At 51.7% G+C, this 26,084-nt stretch overlaps 1 protein-coding gene across 5 annotated transcripts in view; it reads right to left on the bottom strand.

Annotated features, from left to right (window-relative positions):
• Positions 1-26,084, bottom strand: part of MKRN1 (makorin ring finger protein 1) — a 52,640-nt gene that overhangs the window by 12,863 nt on the left and 13,693 nt on the right. For 3 of the 5 annotated variants that reach the window (XM_075344161.1, XM_075344164.1, XM_075344165.1), the window contains one exon: positions 24,753-24,985. In XM_075344161.1, the coding sequence (XP_075200276.1) occupies positions 24,753-24,985 (233 nt within the window). The remainder of the gene's footprint in view (positions 1-24,752; positions 24,986-26,084) is intronic. The other 2 variants (XM_075344162.1, XM_075344163.1) reach the window with 2 other exon arrangements.

Raw genomic sequence — 26,084 nt, 5'->3', positions numbered from 1 at the left:
GGAGGGGGGTAAGATAGGGAAGTCTTACATTTTCTCCCAACGTCGTTAGTGACACACATCCGGCGCAGTTAGCGACATCGCAGCGTGTGACACCAATGAGCGACGATCAACAAGTGCAAAAACGTGAAAAATCGTTGCTTGTTGACACGTTGCTCCTTTCCTTAATATCGTTGCTGCTGTAGGTACGAGGTTGTTAGTCGTTCCTGCGGCAGCACACATCGCTGTGTGACACTGGAGGAACGACGAACATCTCCTTACCTGCGTCCACTGGCAATGAGGAAGGAAGGAGGTTGGCCGGCTTGGACAGCTGCCTTGTGATGTCGCTGCGAAGCCGCACGAACCGCCCCCTTAGAAAGGAGGCGGTTTGCCAGCCAGAGCGACGTCGCAGGGAAGGTAAGTCCGTGTGACGGGTGTTAGCGATGTTGTGCGCCATGGGCAGCGATTTGCCCGTGACACAACCGACGGGGGAGAGTACGCGCACTAGCGATATCGGTACAGATACCGCAGCGTGTAAAGTACCCTTAAGACTTTCTATGAACTAAAGAAAAAAAAAAAAAAAAAAGCCTTTTTCTCTTAAATATTGTTTACAAATTTATCTAAATCTGTGTTAGTGATCAGTTCTCTGCAGAGATAATCCATCCACCTCACAGGTGGGGCATATGCTGTCTAATCAGCATCTTGACTATTGCACAGGGATGCCTTAGGCTGGCCACACGAAAAGGCTAAAATTCTGTGAAATGCCTGTGGAGACTGCTTCCGGTAGAGAAGAAGGGAATTTTGTTTACTTACCGTAAATTCCTTTTCTTCTAGCTCCTATTGGGAGACCCAGACAATTGGGTGTATAGCTTCTGCCTCCGGAGGCCACACAAAGTATTACACTTTAAAAAGTGTAACCCCTCCCCTCTGCCTATACACCCTCCCGTGCATCACGGGCTCCTCAGTTTTGGTGCAAAAGCAGGAAGGAGAAAACTTATGAATTGGTCTAAGGTAAATTCAATCCGAAGGATGTTCGGAGAACTGAAAACCATGAACCAAAAGAACAATTCAACATGAACAACATGTGTACACAAAAGAACAAACAGCCCGAAGGGCACAGGGGCGGGTGCTGGGTCTCCCAATAGGAGCTAGAAGAAAAGGAATTTACGGTAAGTAAACAAAATTCCCTTCTTTGTCACTCCATTGGGAGACCCAGACAATTGGGACGTCCAAGAGCAGTCCCTGGGTGGGTAAAAGAATACCTCAATAAAAAGAGCCGAAACGGCCCTCCTCTTACAGGTGGGCAACCGCCGCCTGAAGGACTCGCCTACCTAGACTGGCGTCTGCCGAAGCATAGGTATGCACTTGATAGTGTTTCGTGAAAGTGTGCAGACTAGACCACGTAGCTGCCTGACACACCTGCTGAGCCGTAGCCCGGTGCCGCAATGCCCAGGACGCACCCACGGCTCTGGTAGAATGGGCTTTCAGCCCTGAAGGAAGCGGAAGCCCAGAAGAACGGTAGGCTTCGAGAATCGGTTCCTTGATCCACCGAGCCAAGGTTGACTTGGAAGCCTGCGAACCCCTACGCTGGTCAGCGTCAAGGACAAAGAGCGCATCTGAACGGCGCAGGGGCGCCGTGCGAGACACGTAGAGCTGGAGTGCTCTCACCAGATCCAAAGAGTGCAAATCCTTTTCACATTGGTGAATTGGATTAGGGCAAAATGAAGGTAAGGAGATATCCTGATTGAGATGAAAAGGAGATACCACCTTAGGGAGAAATTCCGGGACCGGACGCAGAACCACCTTATCCTGGTGAAACACCAGGAAGGGGGCTTTGCATGACAGCGCTGCAAGCTCTGACACTCTCCGAAGAGAAGTGACTGCCACTAGAAAGGCCACTTTTTGCGAAAGACGTGATAAAGAGACATCCCGCAGCGGCTCGAAAGGTGGTTTCGGAAGAGCCGTTAGCACCCTGTTAAGATCCCAGGGTTCCAGCGGACGCTTGTAAGGTGGGACTATGTGGCAAACTCCCTGCAGGAACGTGCGGACCTGCGGAAGCCTGGCTAGGCGCTTTTGAAAAAATACGGAGAGCGCAGATACTTGGCCCTTGAGAGAGCCGAGTGACAAACCCTTGTCCATTCCGGATTGAAGGAATGAAAGAAAAGTGGGTAAGGCAAACGGCCATGGAGGACAACCGTTATCAGAGCACCAGGATAAGAAGATTTGCCAAGACCTGTAATAGATCTTGGCGGACGTTGGCTTCCTGGCCTGTCTCATGGTGGCAATGACATCCTGAGATAACCCTGAAGACGCTAGGAGCCAATGGCCACACAGTCAGGTTGAGGGCCACAGAATTCAGATGGAAAAATGGCCCTTGTGACAGCAAGTCTGGGCGGTCTGGAAGCGCCCACGGTTGACCCACCGTGAGATGCCACAGATCCGGGTACCACGACCGCCTCGGCCAGTCTGGAGCGACGAGAATGGCGCGACGGCAGTCGGACCTGATCTTGCGTAACACTCTGGGCAGCATCGCCAGAGGAGGAAACAGATAAGGCAGTCGAAACTGCGACCAGTCCTGAACTAACGCGTCCGCCGCCAGAGCTCTGTGATCCTGAGACCGTGCCATGAATGCCGGACCTTTGTTGTTGTGCCGTGACGCCATGAGATCGACGTCCGGCGTTCCCCAGCGGCGACAGATCTCTCGAAACACTTCTGGGTGCAGAGACCATTCCTCCGCATCCATGCCCTGACGACTGAGAAAATCTGCTTCCCAGTTTTCTACGCCCGGGATGTGAACTGCGGAGATGGTGGAGGCTGTGGCTTCCACCCACTGCAGAATCCGCCGGACTTCCTGGAAGGCTTGACGACTGCGAGTGCCGCCTTGGTGGTTGATGTATGCGACGGCAGTGGCGTTGTCCGACTGGATACGGATCTGCCTGCCCTCCAGCCACCGATGGAAAGCCAATAGGGCTAGATACACTGCCCTTATCTCCAGAACATTGATCTGAAGGGAAGACTCTACCGGAGTCCAGGTTCCCTGAGCCCTGTGGTGGAGAAAAACCGCTCCCCACCCTGACAGGCTCGCGTCCGTGGTGACCACAGCCCAGGATGGGGGCAGAAAGGATTTTCCTTTCGACAGAAGTGGGGAGAAGCCACCACTGAAGAGAGGTCTTGGCTGCCAGAGAAAGACGTTCCTGTCTAAGGACGCCGATCTCTTGTCCCATTTGCGGAGAATGTCCCATTGGAGTGGACGCAGATGAAATTGCGCAAATGGAACTGCCTCCATTGCTGCCACCATCTTCCCCAGGAAGTGCATGAGGCGCCTCAAGGGGTGCGACTGGGCCTGAAGAAGAGATTGCACCCCTGTTTGCAGCGGAAGCTTGACTATCGCTGAGAGAGTATGAAACTCCATCCCGAGGTAAGTCAGTGACTGGGTCGGAGTCAATTTTGACTTTGGAAAATTGATGATCCACCCGAACCTCTGGAGAGTCTCCAGAGCAACGGTCAGACTGTGTTGACAAGCCACCCGGGAGGGTGCCTTGACTAGGAGATCGTCTAGGTAAGGGATCACCGAGTGGCCCTGAGAATGTAGGACCGCTACAACGGATGCCATGACCTTGGTGAAGACCCGTGGGGCTGTCGCCAGGCCGAAAGGCAGTGCCACAAACTGAAGGTGTTCGTCCCCAATGGCGAAACGCAGGAAGCGTTGATGCTCTGGAGCGATCGGCACATGGAGATAGGCATCTTTGATGTCGATTGATGCTAGGAAGTCTCCTTGGGACATCGAAGCGATGACCGATCGAAGGGATTCCATGCGAAACCGCCTGGTTCTCACATGTCTGTTGAGCAATTTGAGGTCCAAAACGGGACGGAATGAGCCGTCCTTTTTTGGCACCACGAACAGGTTGGAGTAAAAACCGCGACCGCGTTCCTGAAGGGGAACAGGGATCACCACTCCTGACTTCAGAGTGTCCACCGCCTGAAAAAGCGCAACGGTTCGCTCGGGGGGCGGAGATGTTCTGAAAAAGCAAGTCAGAGGACGAGAGCTGAACTCTATCCTGTTGCAAATACTGACGCCTGAGAGGTCAGAGATGCTACTTGTGGCGCAGCTGTACGGGTGACCGCATTAATCTCAGACAAGCTGAGATAGCCTGGAGTGCCCACACTGCTGCAAAGGCTGGGGCAAAAGACGCGCCTATGGCTTCATAGATGGATTTGAGTAGGAGCTCTATCTGCCTGTCCGTGGCATCCTTGAGCGATGCACCGTCAGCCACTGCTACTACGGATCTAGCCGCCAGTCTAGAGACTGGAGGATCCACCTTGGGACATTGAGCCCAACCCTTAACCAAGTCAGAGGGGAAGGGGCAACGTGTGTCATTAAGGCGTTTAGTAAAGCGCTTGTCCGGGAAAGCCCTGTGCTTCTGGACAGCATCTCTGAAGTTAGAGTGATCGAAGAAAGCACTCCGAGTACGTTTAGGAAACCTAAACTGGTGTTTCTCCTGTTGTGAAGCCGACTCCTCTACAAGCGGAGTTGGAGGAGAAAGATCTAGCACCTGGTTGATGGACGCTATAAGGTCATTTACTATGGCGTCCCCTTCAGGTGTATCAAGATTGAGAGCAACGTCAGGGTCAGAGTCCTGGGCTGCGACCTCCGTCTCATCCTCTATGTAATCCTCAAGCTGAGACCCCGAACAGCGTGATGAAGTCGGGGAAGATTCTAAGCGAGCCCGCTTAGCTGGTCTGGGACTGCGGTCCGTGCCGGAGTCCTCCACGTAATAACTAGAGGCCACACCAGGAGCACGCTTCGTCGCAGACCGAGAGGGGCCTGGGGGTGATCCCGCAGTGCCCGGGGCCTGTGTAAGGGCCGGTCTGGACTGCAAAGCCTCTAGAAACTTAGCAGACCATTTATCCATAGACTGAGTCATGGAATGTGAAAGCGACTCAGAGTTTGTCAGCTAAAACGGCAAACTCTGTCCCTGCTATCTGGACAGGGGGAGCCGGCAGTTCTACCTGGGCCGAGGGACCCCCTAGTGTCTCAGGCTCCGGCTGAGCGAGTGCCCCAGTGCCCGAGCATTGCTCACAGTGAGGGTAGGTGGAACCTGCAGGTAGCATAGCCGCACAAGAGGTACAGGTACCCTTGCTCCTTGTGAACGACATGCTGTTGTCTCCCAGGAGCGTGATCACCGAGGGTATGTAGCCACAAGCTAATGGTACAGCCGAACCGGAAAATGTATACAAATATAATGTATCTATATACAGTTCAGCACTCTAGGGGGACCAGCACCGGGTAACCGGTGTGGCTTACCGACCGCTCCAGCGGTGTGTGGCCACCAGATTCCCTGCCTCGGGTCTCCCAGAGCTGTTGCCAGAAGTCCTCCACCGGCAGAATGTGTTAAAACATGGCTGTCGGCGTTCACAGGGGAGGAGGGAGCCGTGGGCGTAACTTACAAAAGTGCGGGAATCTGGTGCCCCAGAGTGATTAGTGAGGGGGGAGGAGGACAGCTACGTGTGCTCCAGCCCTCACTGTCGGCGTCAGACCGACCGTCCCGCCCTTACCCCTGACTGGCAGGCCCGGGGGCGGGAGTTTCATGCACTAGGCCGCAAAAGCCGGGGACTAAAGTAAAAACCGCGGCCGGCAAGCAGGCACGGTCGGCGCGGTAGTCCCGGTCAAAAATCAACACCGCAGTCGCTGCAGCGTCTGAGGCCAAGGTGCTCCATGCGCCGTCCCAAAGGGGACACAGAGTACCTGTAGATGCAGGGGCCTGTCCCTGACGATACTCAGTCTCCTGTCCAGCAGATTCCCCCAGGGGCTGCGGAGGGAGCCCGGTCCCAGTGCCTGGATGACCGGTTATGGATCCCACTTCACCCAGAGCCCCTAAGGGATGGGGAAGGAAAACGGCATGTGGGCTCCAGCCTGTGTACCCGCAATGGGTACCTCAACCTTAACAACACCGCCGACTCAGTGGGGTGAGAAGGGAGCATGGCGGGGGCCCTGTTAGGGGCCCTCTTTTCTTCCATCCGATATAATCAGCAGCTGCTGCTGACTAAAATGTGGAGCATTGTGTGAATGTGTGCCTCCAACACAAAGCATAAAAACTGATGGGCCCGTGATGCACGGGAGGGTGTATAGGCAGAGGGGAGGGGTTACACTTTTTAAAGTGTAATACTTTGTGTGGCCTCCGGAGGCAGAAGCTATACACCCAATTGTCTGGGTCTCCCAATGGAGCGACAAAGAAAAGGGGCGGCATCTCTCCCCGCATCAGTTGATTACCGAGCATGACAGGACCTCCGAAATAAGGAACATCGTTAAAAAACATATCCCGCCACCATAACCGCCCAGTGAAGAGGAGTGAAAAGGGAAGCAAACTAGCAACCCCCAAGTGCAGGGAGGGAATGTAAGGGTGCCGTCATGGGGGGGGGGGCGTGGCCTGGACGGCAATGTGAAGAGACGTGTTTGTGGAGCTCTCCTGCAAACTCCCTTGATAAATCCCTGAATACTGCTGTTATCACTGCCTCAGCCAGCTGTCAGGAAGATAAGGTGGTGAGGACTTATCTGGAGTGAGTCTGGTGGATGCAGAGAGGTGCCATGGTCCGTCACAGGCAAAAAGATAATGGAGGCGGGGAAAGTCCCCAGCTCTCAAGATGGTGCCATGATAAGGCAGGAAGCTGAGAAAGTTAATGCAGCCTGTCAGGAGAGGATGCAGGTCGCTGCAAGGCTGGAGAAATTTGCCCGGACTTCAGAGAAATCACTTCAGCATATAGATAACAGAGGTGAGGAGGGAGAAGATAATGCCAGCTCTGATGAGATGGGGGATGGTGAAAAGCAGCAAGATAAGACAGGAGAAGTGGAGAAAGCACATAGTGCACAGGAGGCTCCAGAAAACCCCACTTTAAAGGACGTTTTTGCAGTGGTGTGTCTTTTTGTAAAGAGGCTCTGACTACTCTGACGAAGCAAGTTAAGGGATTACAGGCAGAGGTTGCTGACATTAAGAAAGACCTCAAGAAAGCCGATCTGAGAACAACGGCTGTAGAGGAGAGAGTGGGGATAACAGAGGATCATATTACAAAACTACAAAAGTCTGAAAAAACATTTGCACAGCAGATAGCTGAAATCATGGCAAAAAATGATTTAGAGAACCGCTCTAGAAGAAATAACATCCGAATTGTCGGCATCCCTGAGAAAGCGGAAGGAAGAAACCCCACTGAATATGTAGAAGACTGGCTCAGGGGGAAAATGGGTGCTAATGTCTTATCCAAGCTCTATGCTGTGGAACGTGCACACAGAGTCCCGATGCAGCCACAACCAGCAGGCAGGGGCCCTCGCACTATGCTAGCCAAGCTCCTCAACTACAGAGACAGGGACACTATACTGCGAAAGGCAAGAGACATGGAGGATCTTCTGATTGACGGCGAGAGAATTTCCATATACCCGGACTACTCCATTTCTGTTCAAAAGCTACGTATGACTTTTACAGGAGTAAAGAGGCGCCTGAGAGAGATGGGGGTGCAATACTCAATGATGTTCCCAGCAAAGCTAAGAGTGACGGCGTTGGAGCGGGTGCACTTTTTTACAACTCCAGAGGAAGCCATGCAGTGGTTGGACGCAAACGAAAAGCGGATCCGTTTGAAGGAATGAGCTGACTGTCTGAATCTGCAGTGTGTTGGAGAAGGCCGGCTGAGGCTCTACAACATCCTTAGGAGCTTACAGGGGACCCTTCTTGTTTTTTCCTCCTTCCCTTTGGGATTGAGGTAGTATGCAGGGGGAATGCGAAGGGTTTGATGTGAGCTTCACAGAACATGGGGACTGCCTAATTAGGCGCGGTGGTGGTATTTACAATTTGAGATTCCAGTTTGATTACTGTTCGCCATTTTACTGTTATATTGGTTGAGTGGAATATGATTATACATAGAAAGGGGGGGAGTGGAGAATTGTTGGAAAAGGGACGAGTTTTAAAATGTATCTAAGAGGGGAAGGCGAGGGAGGTAGGGGGGAATTTAGTAGGGATTATGGACCAGGTTTGGAAAACCCGATGCTTCACGGGAGTACTCGAAAACAGGAAGTGGTGGGGAGTAGGAGGGGAGGGGGAGCAGGGGGGGAGGGGGGAAAGGGGTAGGGTAAAGGCAGCATGGGGAGATACTACAAGGTTTGATGGTTTTACTGGGTGGGATAATGGGGGATAGAATTAAGGTGTTGAGTTGGAATATTAGAGGGTTATCAGATAGGTCTAGGAGAGCGGCATTAATTAAATATGTTCAAGACCAGAACCCGTCAGTAATATGTCTACTAGAAACGCATCTAACAAAGGAGACAACACATGTTTTAAATAGGAGATGGGTGCAGAAGGCCTATCACTCCACCTTTTCCAACTATGCAAGGGGTGTATCACTGCTGATCCATAGCTCTGTGCAATATGAAGAGATAGAAGTGTATGTGGATAAAGAGGGACAGTGTGTGGCCGTCAAGTGTAAAATATTTGGCAGACTCATGTGTATAGCTGCAATATATATACCACCTCCATATAAGTGCACCAAACTAAGGGAGATAAGGGAGTTCTCTGAGAAGGGGGGAGTAATCCCTTTTTTACTGGTGGGGGACTTCAATAATGTGATAGATCTGTACTGGGATAGGAGTAGTAGACCTCCAGGTATCCAGGATAGTTGTATGACTTCGTTTGGCACTCTTATTGGGGAACTTGGAATGGTGGATGCCTGGCGAGTGAGGAATGGGAGGGTATCCTGCTTCTCTTGTTATTCGGCTTCGCATAACACTCTGTCCCGTATTGACATGGCTCTAGCTAGTGATCTGATGGATGCAATGATAAGCGACGTGCAATATCTGACAAGAGTGATTTCAGATCATAGCCCAATTCTAGTGTCCATACGACGGGGGACCCTGACAGGGGGAAGGAGGGGAGAGTGGAAGCTTCATCCAGCATGGATCCGTCATATTAATATGGGGAATATAGAACGGGATCTTGGGGATTTCTTTATCCACAACGAGGGTAGCACTGGTCCGCTGGTTGTATGGGATGCGATGAAGGCATACCTCAGGGGGCTCCTGTTCAGGGATATCTGTAAACGTAAAACACAGACGAGGCAGGATGAGAAAGATAGCCTGGAGGCCTTAGATAAGGCAGAGCTGGAAGCAATCCGGGGTACTACTACGGACGCGAAGCAAAATCTTAGGCAGGCGCATGAACAGGTTAATAAGATGCTTTTGGAGAAGGCGGTAAGGAAGCAGGCATTCCAAAAATTGCATTTTTATGAGGAGGGGGAAAAAGTTGGTCATCTATTATCGGTCATAGCTGCAGCTCAAAGGAGTAGTTCATTTGTGTATGGTATGGACACGGTGGAGGGGACACAGGTCACTGAGGTTGAGGAGATCCTTGGGGTCTTTAAAGATTTCTATCGCACGCTATATTCTTCTAGCGGAGAGATGAGGGTGGAAGAGGTGGACTCATTTCTTGAGCGAGGTGAGCTTCCGGTGTTGTCTGTGGCGGATAGAGATAAACTGGAGTCACCTATTACTATTGATGAACTGGAGGACGCTCTACATGGCATGAGCAATGACAAGGCACCGGGAGCAGACGGGCTACCAGTTGAAATTTATATAAACAGTTAGAAGAAATCCTATTACCCAAACTATTGAAAGTCTTTGAGGTGACGGAGGGGGAAGGTGTATTGCCTGAATCTATGAGAGAAGCAATAATAGTAGTAATTCCTAAGGAGGATAAAAATCCGAGGCTTCCAGACTCATATAGACCCATCTCGTTATTAACAGCGGATGTGAAGCTTCTGGCTAAGGTGTTGTCAAACCGGCTGACTGGAGTTATATCTAACCTAATCCATATGGCCCAATCAGGGTTCATGGCCAATAGGTCGACAGCTGCTAATATCAGGAGATTATATCTTAATCTACAGTTGCCGCCTGACAACCCTGGCCGGAGGGTGATCGCTTCGCTAGATGCCCAGAAAGCGTTCGATAGTGTTGAGTGGGGGTATCTGTGGAAAGTGTTGCAGCATATGGGTTTTGGCCCACGGTTTGTAAAGTGGGTGCAGCTGTTGTATAATAGGCCTACTGCTAAAGTTGGAGTTAACGGTATGACCTCCTCAGCGTTTGAGTTGCACCGGGGAACGAGACAGGGCTGCCCACTATCGCCGCTCCTATTTGCTATTGCAATAGAGCCTCTGGCGGCGGCCATTAGGAAATCAAAGGAGATCCATGGATTTAAGTATGGGCATTTAGAGGAGAAAATAGCTCTTTATGCTGACGATTTATTACTTTTCTTGGGGGATCCATCAGCCTCATTGGATCATGCCATGCAGATAATAGAGAAATTTGGAGAAGTTTCGGGACTGACCATTAATTGGTCTAAATCGAGCCTCTTTAAGGTGGATGGGGAAGTAGCCTGGACAAATGAGGATACTGGGGCTAACAAATTGAAGAATGTGGACGAATTTAAATATCTAGGTATCCAGATATCTCTGCCAGTAGAAAAATACATACAGGTGAACTTATGGCCTCTCCTTAAAAAATTGAGAGCCAAGGTGGATGCCTGGAACAAGCTACATTTGTCAGTTGTTGGAAGGGTTAATTTGCTAAAGATGGTAGTAATGCCTAAACTCCTATACATACTGCACAATGCCCCTGTTTGTATTTCCAGGAAAAGATTTAAAGGGATAAACTCGCTGTTTAGGGACCTGGTGTGGGGTAAAAGAAGGGAATTTTGTTACTTACCGTAAATTCCTTTTCTTCTAGCTCTTATTGGGAGACCCAGACGATTGGGGTATAGCTACTGCCCTCCGGAGGCCACACAAAGCACTACACTAAAAAGTGCAAGGCCCCTCCCCCTCTGGCTATACCCCCCCGTGGTATCACGGGTTCTCCAGTTTTAGTGCCAAAGCAAGAAGGAGGAAGCCAATAACTGGTTTAAACAAATTAACTCCGAATAACGTCGGAGAACTGAAAAACCGTTCAACATGAACAACATGTGTACCCGCAAACAACCAAGAAATCCCGAAGGACAACAGGGCGGGTGCTGGGTCTCCCAATAAGAGCTAGAAGAAAAGGAATTTACGGTAAGTAACAAAATTCCCTTCTTCTTCAGCGCTCTATTGGGAGACCCAGACGATTGGGACGTCCAAAAGCTGTCCCTGGGTGGGTAAAGAGATACCTCATGTTAGAGCTGCAAAACAGCCCTCCCCTACGGGGATGTCACTGCCGCCTGCAGGACTCTTCTACCTAAGCTGGCATCCGCCGAAGCATAGGTATGCACCTGATAATGTTTGGTGAAAGTGTGCAGACTCGACCAGGTAGCTGCCTGGCACACCTGTTGAGCCGAAGCCTGGTGTCGTAGCGCCCAGGACGCACTCACGGCTCTGGTTGAATGGGCTTTCAGCCCTGAAAGAACCGGAAGCCCTGCAAAACGGTAGGCTTCCAGAATTGGTTCTTTGATCCATCGAGCCAGGGTGGCTTTAGAAGCCTGCAACCTCTTGCGCGTACCAGCGACAAGGGCATCGGAACGGCGTACGGGCGCCGTGCGTGAAATGTAGATTCTGAGTGCTCTCACCAGATCTAGCAAACGTAAATCATTCTCATACCGGTGAACCGGATGAGTGCAAAAGGACGGTAAGGAGATATCCTGATTAAGATGAAACGAGGATACTACCTTAGGGAGAAACTCCGGAATGATGCGCAGCACTACCTTGTCCTGGTGAAACACCAGGAAGGGAGCCTTGGATGACAGAGCTGCCAGCTCAGACACTCGCCGAAGCGATGTGATCGCAACGAGAAACGCCACCTTCTGTGACAGGCGAGAAAAGGAAACTTCCTTCAGAGGCTCGAAAGGCGGCTTCTGGAGAGCAACTAGAACCCTGTTCAGATCCCATGGATCCAACGGCCGCTTGTACGGGGGTACGATATGACAAACCCCCTGCGGGAACGTGCGCACCTTAGAAAGACGTGCTAGACGCTTCTGAAAAAACACAGATAGTGCTGAGACTTGCCCTTTGAGGGAGTCTAGCGACAAGCCCTTTTCTAACTCCTATTGTAGGAAGGAAAGAAAGATAGGCAATGCAAATGGCCAGGGAGACACTCCCTGAGTAGAGCACCAGATTAAGAAAACCTTCCACGTTCTGTGGTAGATCTTAGCAGACGTGGGCTTCCTAGCCTGTCTCATGGTGGCAACGACCCCTTGGGATAATCCTGAAGACGCTAGGATCCAGGACACACAAGCCACACAGTCAGGTTCAGGGCCGCAGAATTCCGATGGAGAAAACGGCCCTTGAGACAGTAAGTCTGGTCGGTCTGGTAGTGACCCCGGTCGGCCGACCGTGAGATGCCACAGATCCGGGTACCACGATCTCCTCGGCCAGTCTGGTGCGACGAGTATGACGCGGCTGCAATCGGATCTGATTTTTGCGCAGTACTCTGGGCAAGAGTGCCAGAGGTGGAAACACATGTGAGCCGGAACTGCGACCAATCTTGCACTAAGGCGTCTGCCGCCAGAGCTCTGTGATCGCGCGATCGTGCCATAAATGCCGGGACCTTGTTGGTGTGCCGAGACGCCATTAGGTCGACGTCCGGCCCCCCCCCCAGCGGCAACAGATTTCCTGAAACACGTCCGGGTGAAGGGACCATTCCCCCGCGTCCATGCCCTGGCGACTGAGGAAGCCTGCTTCCCAGTTTTCTACGCCCGGGATGTGAACTGCGGATATGGTGGATGCTGTGTCCTCCACCCACATGAGGATTCGCCGGACTTCCTGGAAGGCTGCTGACTGCGTGTCCCTCCTTGGTGGTTGATGTATGCCACCGCTGTGGAGATGTCCGACTGGATTCGGATCTGCTCCCTTCTAGCCACTTTTGGAAAGCTAATAGGGTAAGATACCCTGCCCCGATTTCCAGCACATCGAACTGAAGGGTGGACTCCTGCTGAGTCCACGTCCCCTGAGCCATGTGGCGGAGACAAACTGCTCCCCACCCTGACAGACTCGTATCTGTCGTGACCACTGCCCAGGATGGGGGCTATGGCAATGAGGTGGGAATAAGCCACTATTGCAGAGAGTCCTCGGCCGTCAGGGAAAGGGAGACTTCCCGTCCAGGGAGGTTGACTGCCCATCCCATTGGCGGAGAATGTCCCATTGCCGTTGGCGCAGATGAAACTGCGCAAAGAGAACTGCCTCGATGGCTGCCACCATCTTCCTTAGGAAGTGCATGAGGCGCCTTAAGGGGTGCGACTGGCCTTGAAGGAGAGACTGCACCTCTGTCCGCAGTGAACGCTGCTGGTTCAGCGGAAGCTTCACTATGGCTGATAGAGTATGAAACTCCATGCCGAGATACGTTAGTGATTGAGTCGGAGACAGATTTGACCTTGCCAAATTGATGATCCACCCGAAAGTCTGGAGAGTCTCCAGCGTAACATTCAGGCTGCGTTGGCATGCCTCGAGGGAGGTTGCTTTGACGAGTAGATCGTCCAAGTACGGAATCACCGGGTGTCCGTGAGAGTGCAAGACTGCTACCACTGCTGCCATGACCTTGGTGCCCACCCGTGGGGCTGTCGCCAGACTGAATGGCAGAGCTACGAACAGAAGATGTTCGTCTCCTATCACAAAACGTAGAAAACGTTGGTGCTCCGTAGCAATTGGCACGTGGAGATAGGCATCTTTGATGTCTGTTGAGGCAAGGAAGTCTCCTCGAGACATTGAGGCAATGACGGATCGGAGGGATCCCATCCGGAACCGCCTGGCGTTCGCATGCTCGTTGAGCAGTTTCAGAACCAGAACAGGACGGAAGGAACCGTCCATTTTTGGAGCCACAAAGAGATTGGAGTACAAACCCTCGCCCTCGTTCCTGAGGGGGGACAGGGATCACCACTCCTTCTGCTCTTAGAGCGTCCACCGCCTGCAGCAGGGCATCTGCTCGGTGGAGAGGTGGGGCCGTTCTGAAGAATGGAGTCGGAGGACGAGAACAGAACACTGTCCTGTGCACGTGAGCACAATGTCCGTCACCCACCGGTCTGTGACCTGTGGCAGCTAAATGTCGCCAAAGGCGGGGGAGTCTGCCATCAACCGCGGATGCGGAGAGAGAGAGAGAGAGAGAGCTGAGAGTCCTGAGGAGACCGCCTTGGTAGCGGTTCCTCCGACTGCCTTCCTTGGGCGAGATTGAGCCCGGCCGGAATCTGAGCCCGTCTGAGGTTTTGTAGCCCTTTTGCACGAGGACAATTGGGACCTGCCGGAGCTTGGGAAGGACCGAAACCTCGACTGTACTTTTAGGACAGCATTAACAGGGTAAGTCGCAGTGCAGACATTGCGGGGTTACGGACGCCTCTGCGGTACAGATGTCCCTGCTCAAGGTCAGCTGCGCAAGAACAGCAGAAAAGGTTAGGTTGCCAATACGGCTGTGGATGCCGGAGCAACCGACACGCCGATAGCCTCCTAGACAGATTTCAACCAGAGTCCATCTGTCTGTGAATGGCATCTTGAAGTGAAGCCCCATCTCCAGTGCAACTATGGCTCTATATGCAAGCCTGGAGATTGGAGAATCCACCTTTGGACCCTGGGTCCAGCGCTGACCACGTCAGGGGAAAAAAGGGATAACGTGTATCCTAAAAACGTTTGGAGAAGACGCTTATCTGGTAAGCGTGGTGTTCCTGGACTGCTTCTCTGAAGTCAGCGTGGCCAGAAAAATACTCAATATCTGCGTGAGACACTGAAAAGGAACTTCTCCTGTTCGTCTCCTATCTCCACTGGGGGAGCTGAGGGAGAAAGATCCAACCTTCCATTGGTGGACGGTATAGGATCATTCCGTATGGCGTTACCACCCGGTGTATCCGGATTGAGAGCGATGTCAGTATCAAAGCCCTGAAGAGCTGCCGTTTGTTCAAGTAGATTGCCCATGGGTGCAAGTCTCTATATTATGACTACTCCGTCCCTGTCCATGGACAGGGTTGACAGGAGGTTTCTTTGGCCACAACTAGTAGAGCCCCGGCAGACGAAGTGCTAGAGACCCCGGCAGACGACGTGCTACAGGGGAGCATGCACACAATGGGACGGTGTCATGAACAGCATCCCATGTAGTAAAAACAGCACTGAAAACTGTGTTGCTTTTTTGCCGCTGCCGACTAGCTATCTAGAAGTATATAGCCAAGATTGGTGACCGTACAGTGCAATGTATAGCATACAGGCATAAAGTACAAATGACCACTGCAGCACAAGCAATACAAGCAGCATAGAAGCCTGTGCCCTGGCACCCCTGCTCTTCTGCTGCTGTATACTAGTCATCTAGGGGAATATAGCCCAGAAGAGTGACCCTACAGTGCAATGTATAGCATACAAGCACAAGTACAAATGAACACTGCAGCACATGCAATCCAAGCAGCATAGAAGCCTGTGCCCTGGCACCTCTGCTCTTCTGCTGCTGTAGACTGGTCATCTAGGGGAATATAGCCCAGAAGAGTGACCATACAGTGCAATGTATAGCATACAAGCACAAGTACCAATGCACACTGCAGCCCATGCAATACAAGCAGCATAGAAAAAAACCTGTGCCCCAGCACCCTTGGTTTTCTGCTGCTGTAGTCTAGCCATTCCAGAAGAATATAGCTAAGACTAGCGACTGTACAGTGCAATGTATAGCATATCAGCATAAACACAAATGAACCCCTCAGTCGTGCAAAACAAGCAGCCTAGAAAGCCTGTGCTTTAGCACACCTGCTTTCCTGCTGCTGATGTGTCGCTCCCCAAGCGGGCATATAGCGACCTATGTAGTTAAAAACAACACATGTATACACTGCATATATATTGTGGTCAGCACTATGTGTGCCCTTACCGCCCGCCTATAAGCGGGTGTATGAACGCCACTGTCCTGCCTTGGTGCCCCGAGCTCTGCAGTAATGGCTGCCGGCTTCTTCCCCAGCTCGTGTGAGTAGGGGCGGGCCGTGGGCGTGCCCCCAAGGCAGAGCGGGAATCCGGCGTCCGACAGAGTGCAGTGAGAGGGCTGGAGCATGTAAAAAGGCTCCAGCCCTCGGCGCTGCTGATTGCTCAGCGCCTGTCCCCTTCCCTGAGTGACAGGGAGGGGGCGGGAACGAAGCGGCACTAGGCCGCAGAAGCCGGGGACTGGAGTTATAAGCGCCGCCGCCGTAAAAGCGCGGTCGGCGCCCAGTCCCCGGCGAACTACAAGTCCCAGCCGCGCCGCCGCTCCCGGAGCGTCCGGCGCGGTAGTTCCCAAAACACAAAGTCACTCAGCAAAGCTGCAGTGACTGTAACCCTTTACTGTCCCCGGCGCACTAGCACACCCAGCAAGTCTGGAGTGTGCTGTGCCTGTGTGTACGGGGACACAGAGTACCTGTAATGGTGCAGGGCCATGTCCCTGAACGGTACTCCAGCTCCGTATCCAGCAGGTTCAAATGGGTCTGTGGATGGAGCCCGGCGTCAGAGCTTTGAGGCCGGCAGGATCCCACTTCCTCAGAGCCCCTCAGGGGGATGTGGAAGGAAAGCAGCATGTGGGCTCCAGCCTCCGTACCAGCAATAGGTACCTCAACCTTACAACACCATCCAGGGGTGAGAAGGGAGCATGCTGGGGACACTATATGTGTCCTCTTTTCTTCCATCCGAAATAGTCAGCAGCTACTGCTGACTAAAATCTGTGGAGCTATGCGTGGATGTCTGACCTCCTTCGCACACAAAGCTAAAACTGGAGAACCCGTGATACCACGGGGGGGTATAGCCAGAGGGGGAGGGGCCTTGCACTTTTTAGTGTAGTGCTTTGTGTGGCCTCCGGAGGGCAGTAGCTATACCCCAATCGTCTGGGTCTCCCAATAGAGCGCTGAAGAAAGCAGCCTAGGGTGCGATTAGAGACTTTACAAAGGCCGAAGGATGAGGGGGGGGGGGTCTAGCAATCCCAAATCCGGAATTGTATTATATAGCGGCGCAATGTCAACACCTCAGGGGGTGGTCTGATCGAGAGGAAGATGGGGGCATTAAAGAAGTACTGGAATACATAGTGGGTAGAAGTCCATTGGTAATGGGACTAGAGGATGGTGCGGTGGGGCTCCTGGGTAGAACATCTCCTACAATGGCACTTATAAATAAGACCTGGGATAGGCTGAAAAGGGTGAGAGGGGTGACCCGGTTAACTAAGTTTACACCTATCTGGGATAACAGTAATCTCCCGGAGATTCAGAAAATGGGGAATATTGAGGAGTGGAGAAGCAAGGGTGTGATATACATGCATCAGATATTGGACGGAGGAATTGTGAAATCGTTCCCACAGTTACAGAGTGAGTTTCAGTTACCGGCGTCCGGCTGGCTCCACTACAGACAATTAAAACATGCGATTGCAGCCCAAGCGGCTAAACAAAGTGTGGCCATACAGACTGACCTGGTACTGGAGTATGTGTGTAAGGGGGAGGAAGCACTAAAGGGATCATTTCTGGCACGTATAAAGATATACTACATACCTTTCTTTTAGACTACCCAATTAAAGCTAAATCTAAATGGGAGGAGGAAGTTGGGCCGATAACGGAGGAGGTGTGGGAGAGTATCTTAGAGTATATCCCTAAACTTTCCATGAGCGAACCAGCCAGACTGTCTCACCTATACGTGATTCACCGGGTATATAGGTCTCCTTTACTGATGTTTAAAATGGGGTTGAAAAGGAATTCGGAGTGTCCAAGGTGTCAGGGATCTGACGCAGGTATTTTTCACATGATGTGGTCTTGTCCGAGACTGGTCTCCTTTTGGACTAAGGTTATCCACAAGATAGGAAGAACATATGGGTGTGTCCTCCCCAGGGAACCAGTGATATGCCTATTGGGATATGTTGAGGAGCTTGGGGTGGAAAAATACTATGAAAATTGTCATTGCTAGGCTGCTGTATGCGGCAAGAAAGCTAATCACCAGGTCCTGGATTAAAAAAGACCCCCCGACCAGGGGAGAGTACATTAAAGGGGTGAAATGTATTCTTCAGCTGGAACAGGGAGTGTATGAAAGAAGGGGGAATGTTAAAATGTTTGAGAAGCTCTGGTCTCCTTGGCTGCAATGCGGATAGGACGAGTGATGGACCAGTAAACTGATATGGGACGGGGATAGCCGTCTGATGTGTGGGTTTTGTTTTATTTGTGTTACTAGTTGTTCCTCCTGCACAACGGGATGGTTGCTATACTACAGTTGAAGGGTATCCTAAGTGTGTACTAAATGGGATGTAGTATCGGGGAGAAGTGATGCTGCCGGGGTGTGGGAGGGGGAGTTAAAGGGGTAATAGATGTGATAAATTTAATTTGGATGCAGATTTGTTATTCTGTTGTATGTATTCTGTTTTAATAAAAAAGTATCTGATTTAAAAAAAAAAAAAAAAAAAAAAAAAAAAAAAAAAAAAAGGGTGCCGTCATGGGTTCAGAAAAAACACATTACCGGTAAGTAATTACGTATTTTTCCAGCACCCATGACGGCACCACGAGAGAATTACAGAGAGGAAGACCTAGGGAGGGACAACAGTTTGCAGAACCCGTCTCCCAAAGGTGATGTCGGTGAACGACAAATCAAGGCGATAGTGATTAAAAAAGGTGGACGGCGAAGACCAGGTTGCCGCCTTACATATCTGCTCGATGGAGACCTCCGATCTCGCCGCCCAGGAAGATGCCATCGCTCGCGTGGAGTGTGCCTTCAAACCAGGAGGTACGTCTTCCCCCCCGGCCGTGTAGGCAACCGAGATGGCATCCCTGATCCACCTTGCCAAAGTGGATTTAGAAGCCTTAAGCCCCTTCCTACAACCCTGGAAGACTACAAACAGACTTATCCTTCCTCCCTTCCGAGGTGACCAACAGATACCTTTGAAGACAACGCCTAACATCCAGGCAGTGCCATCCCATCTCCTCCGGAGTAGAAGGGTTGGCATAAAAAGAGGGGAGCACTATTTCCTGTGATCTATGGAAGTGGGAATGCACCTTCGGCAAATAGGCAGGGTCAGTACGTAAGACTACTCGGTCCTCAAAAAACTGGGTATACGGAGGAGAAATGGATAAGGCCTGAAGGTCACTAACCCTACGGGCAGAAGTGAGGGCGACCAGGAGAATCGTCTTAAGGGACAGATGCTTGAGAGAGATAGAATCTAAGGGCTCAAATGGGGGCAGTGTTAAAGCTGAAAGGACCAAGTTAAGGTCCCAGGACGGAAGTGGCATGGTTCCCCGAGGCTTAGACCTAGCACAGGACCTAACGAACCTAGATATCCAGGGATCTCCAGCCAGGGCATGGTTATACAAGGCGCTTAGTGCGGAGATCTGCACCTTAAGGGTACTAACGGATAGACCCAGTTCCCAACCCTTCTGGAGAAATTCCAGGACAACCGGGACGGAGGGTGGTTTAGTAGGATCCTCACCCGAAGAGGTCAGGAATTTCGCCCAAATACGCCCATAAATGCGAGTAGTGACAGGCTTTCTGCACTGCATCAAGGTGGAGATCAGACCCTGAGAAAACCCCTTAGTGCCTAATAGCGACCTCTCAAGAGCCACGCCGTCAGATGTAACCTGGTGTGCTGTGGGTGGAAGGCTGGACCCTGGGATAGGAGATCCGGGAGAACCCACGGATCGGCGACTGACAGATGAGTCAGCCAATAGCACCCTTTTGGCCGAAGAGGCCTTGGTTTTATGAGAATCACGACTGCTCGATCCTCCCGTCTCTTCCTGAGCACTGCAGGAAGGAGGATGAGTGGAGGGAAGGCATATGCGAGGCGGAAGTCCCACTTGAGCAATAGCGCGTCCACCGAGTGGGGACGATCCCTTGGATCCAGGGAACAGAATCGGGGAACCTTCCTGTTGGTCCGTGTGGCAAAGAGGTCTCTCTCGGGAACCCCCCACATCCCCTTTATCCTGTTGAAAACGGACTGATTTAGAGACCATTCGCCCTGGTGAAACTGGGTGCGACTGAGAAAGTCCGCCAAATCGTTCTCCTTCCCTCGGATGTGCACTGCCGACAGGGTACCCAGATGAGCCTCTGCCCAAGACATGATCCTGCTTGCGACGGACATGAGGTGTCTGGAGCGAGTACCCCCCTGGTGGTTGAGATATGCTACCGTCGCTTGGTTGTCCGACAGAACTTTCACATGTCGACCCCGTAACAACGGCAGGAAACGACCCAACGCCTTTTCCACCGCCAGCAATTCCCTTGTATTCGAGGAATTTTGAGCTTCTTCTCCAGACCATCGCCCCTGAACGAAATGAGCGTCCAGATGTGCCCCCCAACCGTAGAGACTGGCGTCGGTGGTTACCACCACGGGCTCTGGCGCCCTCCAAGGCACCCCTCTGCCCAAGTGGACCGGATCTAGCCACCAGTAGAGGGACTGCAATGTGCGATGTTTGAGAATGATGAGTCTGTCCAGATGGTCCCAGTGAGCCGTCTGATGCTGTAAGATATTCCACTGTAGGACCCTGGTGTGCGCCTGAGCCCATCTGACGGCCGGGATGGCCGCCGTCAGGGAGCCCAGGAGGGACATCGCACCCCGGAGAGACAGACGCCGGTGCCTCAGAGTCCGGTCTATCTGGGTCCGAAGGGCTTCCACTTTGGAAGGAGGCAACCGACAGAGTTGAGTGTTGGGAGTCCCAGGTGAGTCCCAGAAACAGCTGAACCTTTAACGGAATTAATCTGGACTTTTCTTCGTTGATCACCCAGCCCAACTCCCGCAGGGAAGCTTGCACCTGCCGGAGAAGGGCCGCACAATGAAGAGCTGAGGCGCCCACAATCAAGAAGTCGTCCAGATAAGGAATCAGAAGGACCTCTCTCTGACGCAGATATGCCGACATTTCTGCTATTATCTTCGTAAAAATCCTCGGGGCGATGGCCAGACCGAAGGGGAGGGCCTTGTATTGGAAATGGCAGACCCGACCGTCCATGTGGAGGGCTATCCTGAGGAAGCATTGGAAGAGAGAGTGAATTGGGACATGATAATATGCATCGCGTAAGTCTATGACCGCCATGTGACAGTGGGGATACAGATATTTCACTATGGACCGCACGGACTCCATCTTGAAGCTGTCTATTTGAAGGAACCGGTTGAGGGCTTTCAGGTTGATTGTGCGATAGGAACCGTCGGGCTTCCCTACCAGAAAGAGGGTGGAATAGAACCCTTCTCCCTGTTCCCTTGAGGGAACTTCCACTAGAACCCTCTTGAAGAGGAGGTGACGGACCTCTGCTTCTAACGCCAGCTGTTCCGCCGGGGAACGACGCAGAGGGGTAACCACGAACCGGGGAGGAGGAGGCCGAAGGAAGGGGAGCCGGAGGCCGCGGAGCGTATAAGGGCCAGTATCCATGCATTGGAGGAAATCCTTTCCCAAGCCGGAAGGAACTGACCCGACCTGGGAAAGCGAGTCACTTGGACGACTTATGCAGATCTTTTGAGGGGCCCTTGAACATGAACCCCTTTCCCTGAGTCTTTCTATCGGACCAGGTATTCCGATCCCGTGGTCGGGTGGGGCGGCGAACAGGCTTCCTCCGAAAGGACCGCCGTGAAGAAGGAAACGAAGGAAAGGGAAAGCCTCCCTTCTTGTCGCTAGCTTTTTCTAGGATGTCATCCAGTACCGGCCCGAACAGAAATTCACCTTGACAAGGGATATTGCAGAGTTTAGACTTAGTTTGCAGATCCCCCGGCCAGCATTTCAGCCAGAGAGCCCTTCTAGCCGCGTTGGAGAGGGATGCTGACTTAGCAGCCAACTTAGTGGAGTCCGCCGAGGCGTCCGCAAGGAAGGCCGCCGCCCCCCGCAACTTGGAGAGGGAGGACGCAATCTCCTCCTTTGGTGCTCGGGATCTAAACTGGTCTTCCAGTTCGTCAATCCATATAGTCAGGGATCTAGCCGTACAGGTAGCCGCAATGGCGGGCCATAGTCCTCCGGCAGCAGCTTCCCAGGTATTCTTTAGGAAGTGATCAGCTTTCTTATCTAATGGGTCTTTCAGGGAGCCCATGTCCTCAAATGGCAAGGCAAACTTTTTGGATGCCTTAGCGACAGCCACATCCAATTTTGGCGCCTTATCCCATGTGGAGCAGGAGGCCTCCTCAAACGGATATTTTCTCTTAAAGGCGCCAGGAATGGAATGCTTCTTATCAGGTCTCTTCCATTCCCGGGCAATTAAGGCTTGTATCTTATCCACCACGGGGAAGGAGCGTCGTTTCTTCTGCTCCATGCCCCCGAACATCCTATCCTGGATAGATTTTTCAGGTTTCTCATCTGTGAGGCCCATGGTGGTCCTCACCGCCTTAACTAACTTCTTCATATTATCGAGTGGGAAGCACTGGCGACCCCCCGAGTCACTATCAGAGGAGGAGCGGGAAGTAGAGCCAGAGGAATCACATTCCCCATCAGACCTATCAGAGTTCTCGTGGGTAGGCGAAGGGGCTCGAGAACCCCCAGCACTTTGTGCTCCAGACAGAGATCGGAGGGAGTCCCTGACCTCTTCCCGTATGAGGGACCGGAGGTCGGAAGCAAATCCTGGCTGTTCCTCCGACAAAGTTTGCTGAATGCAGCCTTTGCACACAATCTCTTAGTCCAAGAACCAGAAAGTTCTTTACAGCACAAGGCGCATTCCTTATGTCTGGATTTAGATAAACACTTCTTAGGTTTACTGCGATCCTATAAAAAAAACAGACAATATGACCGCCATTAAAAGGAACATCTGAGGTGCACTCACCCACCGATGCCCAGAGGCTATACCGGTTCAGCAGGGCCCTCATCTGACTTCCGTCCTCTAGAAGGCCGTCTTCTGTCAGGAGAGTCAGGGTCCTTCCGCTTGGAGGACCGGTCATCCGTCCCCCCACGCTTGCCCCCTGAGTCAGCGACACTGTCATCCTTGCCACCCTTCTGCTGCCGCTTCAGGGAGGCTGTATCATGATCAGAGGGAGGTTTTGGAGAGGAGGGAGGCGACGGAGACGCCGCTGACTGCTTGTCCGTCATGGCAACAGAGCACAGGCACCATAGAGAGGATTGCCGCTCCAAATTTCAAAGACAGTCTGGCGACTCCGCCCCCACTTCCGGCGGACGTCCCATCCGGCTCCACAGGCCGCCCGTCCAATAGGAAGAAACGCGCGCCTTCGCACAGCCCGGAAATCTCCTTCCCACTCACAACATGGCGCTCCCCAGGAAGCGCCACATCATCAGCCGCCACGAGGACGCCCCGCAGGGATCGCAGCAGCCGTCCCCCTCATCTCAGCCTGATGCCGGCACGCGCAGTCCGCCCCCACAAGACGCCGGTAAGGAGAGGAGGCGGGGGGAGGAAGGGAAGGAGCCCGTGCGCAGACATAACCCCCGTGGGTACGCTGCGACGGGAGAGCCCTGCGGACAGGTCCCTTGGAAGATCCACTTACCTGCCCCGCAGGCTCCCGGCGTTCCATTCGGGCGCGCTGTATGCACTCCGGACCCCCATGGGTCTGATGCGGCAGCTCCACAGCACCGCGGCCGACCGCAGCAGGACCCGTGCCGCTGCCAGAGCCGGCCGACGGACTTGAATCTTCGGCCCATCAGGACCTTCTTGGATCCAGTAGATCTCTGGAGGCTCCCTGTTCAAGGACAGGAAACCAACTGATGCGGAGAGAGGTGCCGCCCCTTTTTATTCTGGAGGTTTCCTGTCCTTGAAGGGCGGATCCCCTCTCTCGTGGTGCCGTCATGGGTGCTGGAAAAAAGATGGTAATAAATAAGCTTTCGAGACTACTCAAGTCTCTTCATCAGGCCAGCCTAAGGCAGACCTGTGCAATAATCATCCTGTGTAATTAGCATCTTTATAAGCCACACCTGTGAGGTGGACGGATTATCTTGTCAAAGTAGAAGCGCTCACTAACAGATTTAGACAAAATTTGTGAATAATTGAGAGGAAAAGACCTTTTGTGCACATAAAAAAAAAAATCCTAGAACTGAACTCCGCTCATGAAAAATAATATTATTCATTTATATAGCGCTATTAATTCCACAGCACTTTACATACATTGGCAACACTGTCCCCATTGGAGCTCACAATCTAGAGTCCCTATCTGTATGTCTTTGGAGTGTGGGAGGAAACTGGAGACCCCGGAGGAAACCCACACAAACAAGGGGAGAACATACAAACTCCTTGCAGATGTTGTCCTTGGTGGGATTTGAACCCAGGACCCCAGCGTTGCAAGACCGGGAGCAAAGTCAAAAGTGTTGCACTTAGAGTTTAGTTCAGTGTAAAATATAAATACAGTGGAACCTTGGATTAAGAGTAACTTGGTTTGAGAGCGTTTTGCAAGACAAGCAAAGCTTTTTATAATTTTCTAACTTGGTTTAAGAGCAATGCTTTGCAAGAAGAGCAAATACTCACCGTGCACACGTCCAGTTCTGTGCTTTCACCGCGCTCTGGAGGCAAGTTTCTGTACACATGTACTGTATACAGTATATACTATATGACATGTCTATCAATTGGCATTTGTGGATATAGTATTGTACTTTCTGCTAAGCAGTACAGCACATTGCTTATACTGTACCTCTCGCACACCAATTTTATTGTAAGCTAATTTGCTTTATATATTTTTTACTGTACAGTATTTTGTATTAGTGTACTGTAATAATTTTATATGAATATAGTATATTTTGAATTACTGTAATAAGTTTGTATAAATACAGTAAAAAAAATTTGGGTTTTTGAACGAGTCGTCTGTGTTTCAATTATTTCCTATGGGAAAATTTGCTTTGATATAAGAGTAACTTGGTTTAAGAGCGCAGTCCCGAAACCAATTATGCTCGTAATCCGTGGCTCCACTGTATTATCTGCTGCTCCTTTACCTTAATATGTTGAGACCTTTGAGAAGTGTCCGTTGGATGCAGCACCTGTAGCCCGCACATATCACACGGGTCGCCATGCAGATACACACAGTTCTCCCCATAGCGGCACTCCCCCACCGTGGCGTATGGACAGAGCTGCTTCTTTAGCTCCGGGTCGGCCGGTTGCTCTTTGTTCTCCTCTTGCGGTGCAGTTCCCTGAGTGTTAGTGTCCGGGACGGACGGTGCTGCTGCTGCTGGTGAAGAAAACAATTAGGGAGAGCTCATTAGAGAGGCCGCAAACTAAATCAGCAGCCAAAATTGCTGATTTTGATGACATTCAATTGGGAATTTTACACGATCAGTCGTGACGGATAATTATTGTTTGCGATACGGTGGGAGAAACCGGACGATTAGTCTAATATTTTGTCTCTTAAGCGGGCTTTACACGCTACGACATCGCTCAAGTGATCTCGTTGGGGGGGGGGGGGGGTGTCACAGATTTTGTGACGCACATCCGGTCGCTTTAGCGATGCCGTTGCGTGTGACACCTATGAGCGATTTTGCATCGTCGCAAAGAAGGGAATTTTGTTTACTTACCGTAAATTCCTTTTCTTCTAGCTCCAATTGGGAGACCCAGACAATTGGGTGTATAGCTATTGCCTCTGGAGGCCACACAAAGTATTACACTTAAAAGTGTAAGGCCCCTCCCCTTCTGGCTATACACCCCCAGTGGGATCACTGGCTCACCAGTTTTAGTGCCAAAGCAAGAAGGAGGAAAGCCAATAACTGGTTTAAAGACCAATTCAATCCGAGGAAACATCGGAGAACTGAACCATACCACATGAACAACATGTGTACCCGAAAAAACAGAAAAACCCCGAGAAAACAGGGCGGGTGCTGGGTCTCCCAATTGGAGCTAGAAGAAAAGGAATTTACGGTAAGTAAACAAAATTCCCTTCTTCTTTGTCGCTCCATTGGGAGACCCAGACAATTGGGATGTCCAAAAGCAATCCCTGGGTGGGTAAAAGAATACCTCATGATAGGGCCGTCAACGGCCCTCTCCTACAGGTGGCCAACCGCCGCCTGAATGACTTATCTACCTAGGCTGGCGTCTGCCGAAGCGTAGGTATGCATCTGATAATGCTTGGTAAAAGTAAGTAGACTCGACCAGGTGGGTGCCTGACACACCTGCTGAGCCGTAGCCTGGTGCCGTAATGCCCAGGATGCACCCACGGCTCTGGTAGAATGGGCCTTCGGCCTTGAGAGAACCAGAAGCCCAGTAGAACTGTAGGTTTCAAGAATTGGTTCCTCGAGCCCCCGAGCAAGGGTGGATCTGGAAGCTTGCGACTGTTT

The sequence above is a fragment of the Anomaloglossus baeobatrachus genome, chromosome 4 (assembly GCF_048569485.1).
Source record: "Anomaloglossus baeobatrachus isolate aAnoBae1 chromosome 4, aAnoBae1.hap1, whole genome shotgun sequence".
In the NCBI taxonomy this organism is placed as follows: Eukaryota; Metazoa; Chordata; class Amphibia; order Anura; family Aromobatidae; genus Anomaloglossus; species Anomaloglossus baeobatrachus.
Note: the sequence above shows the minus strand (reverse complement) of the source record. Positions and strands in the feature narration are given on the sequence as shown.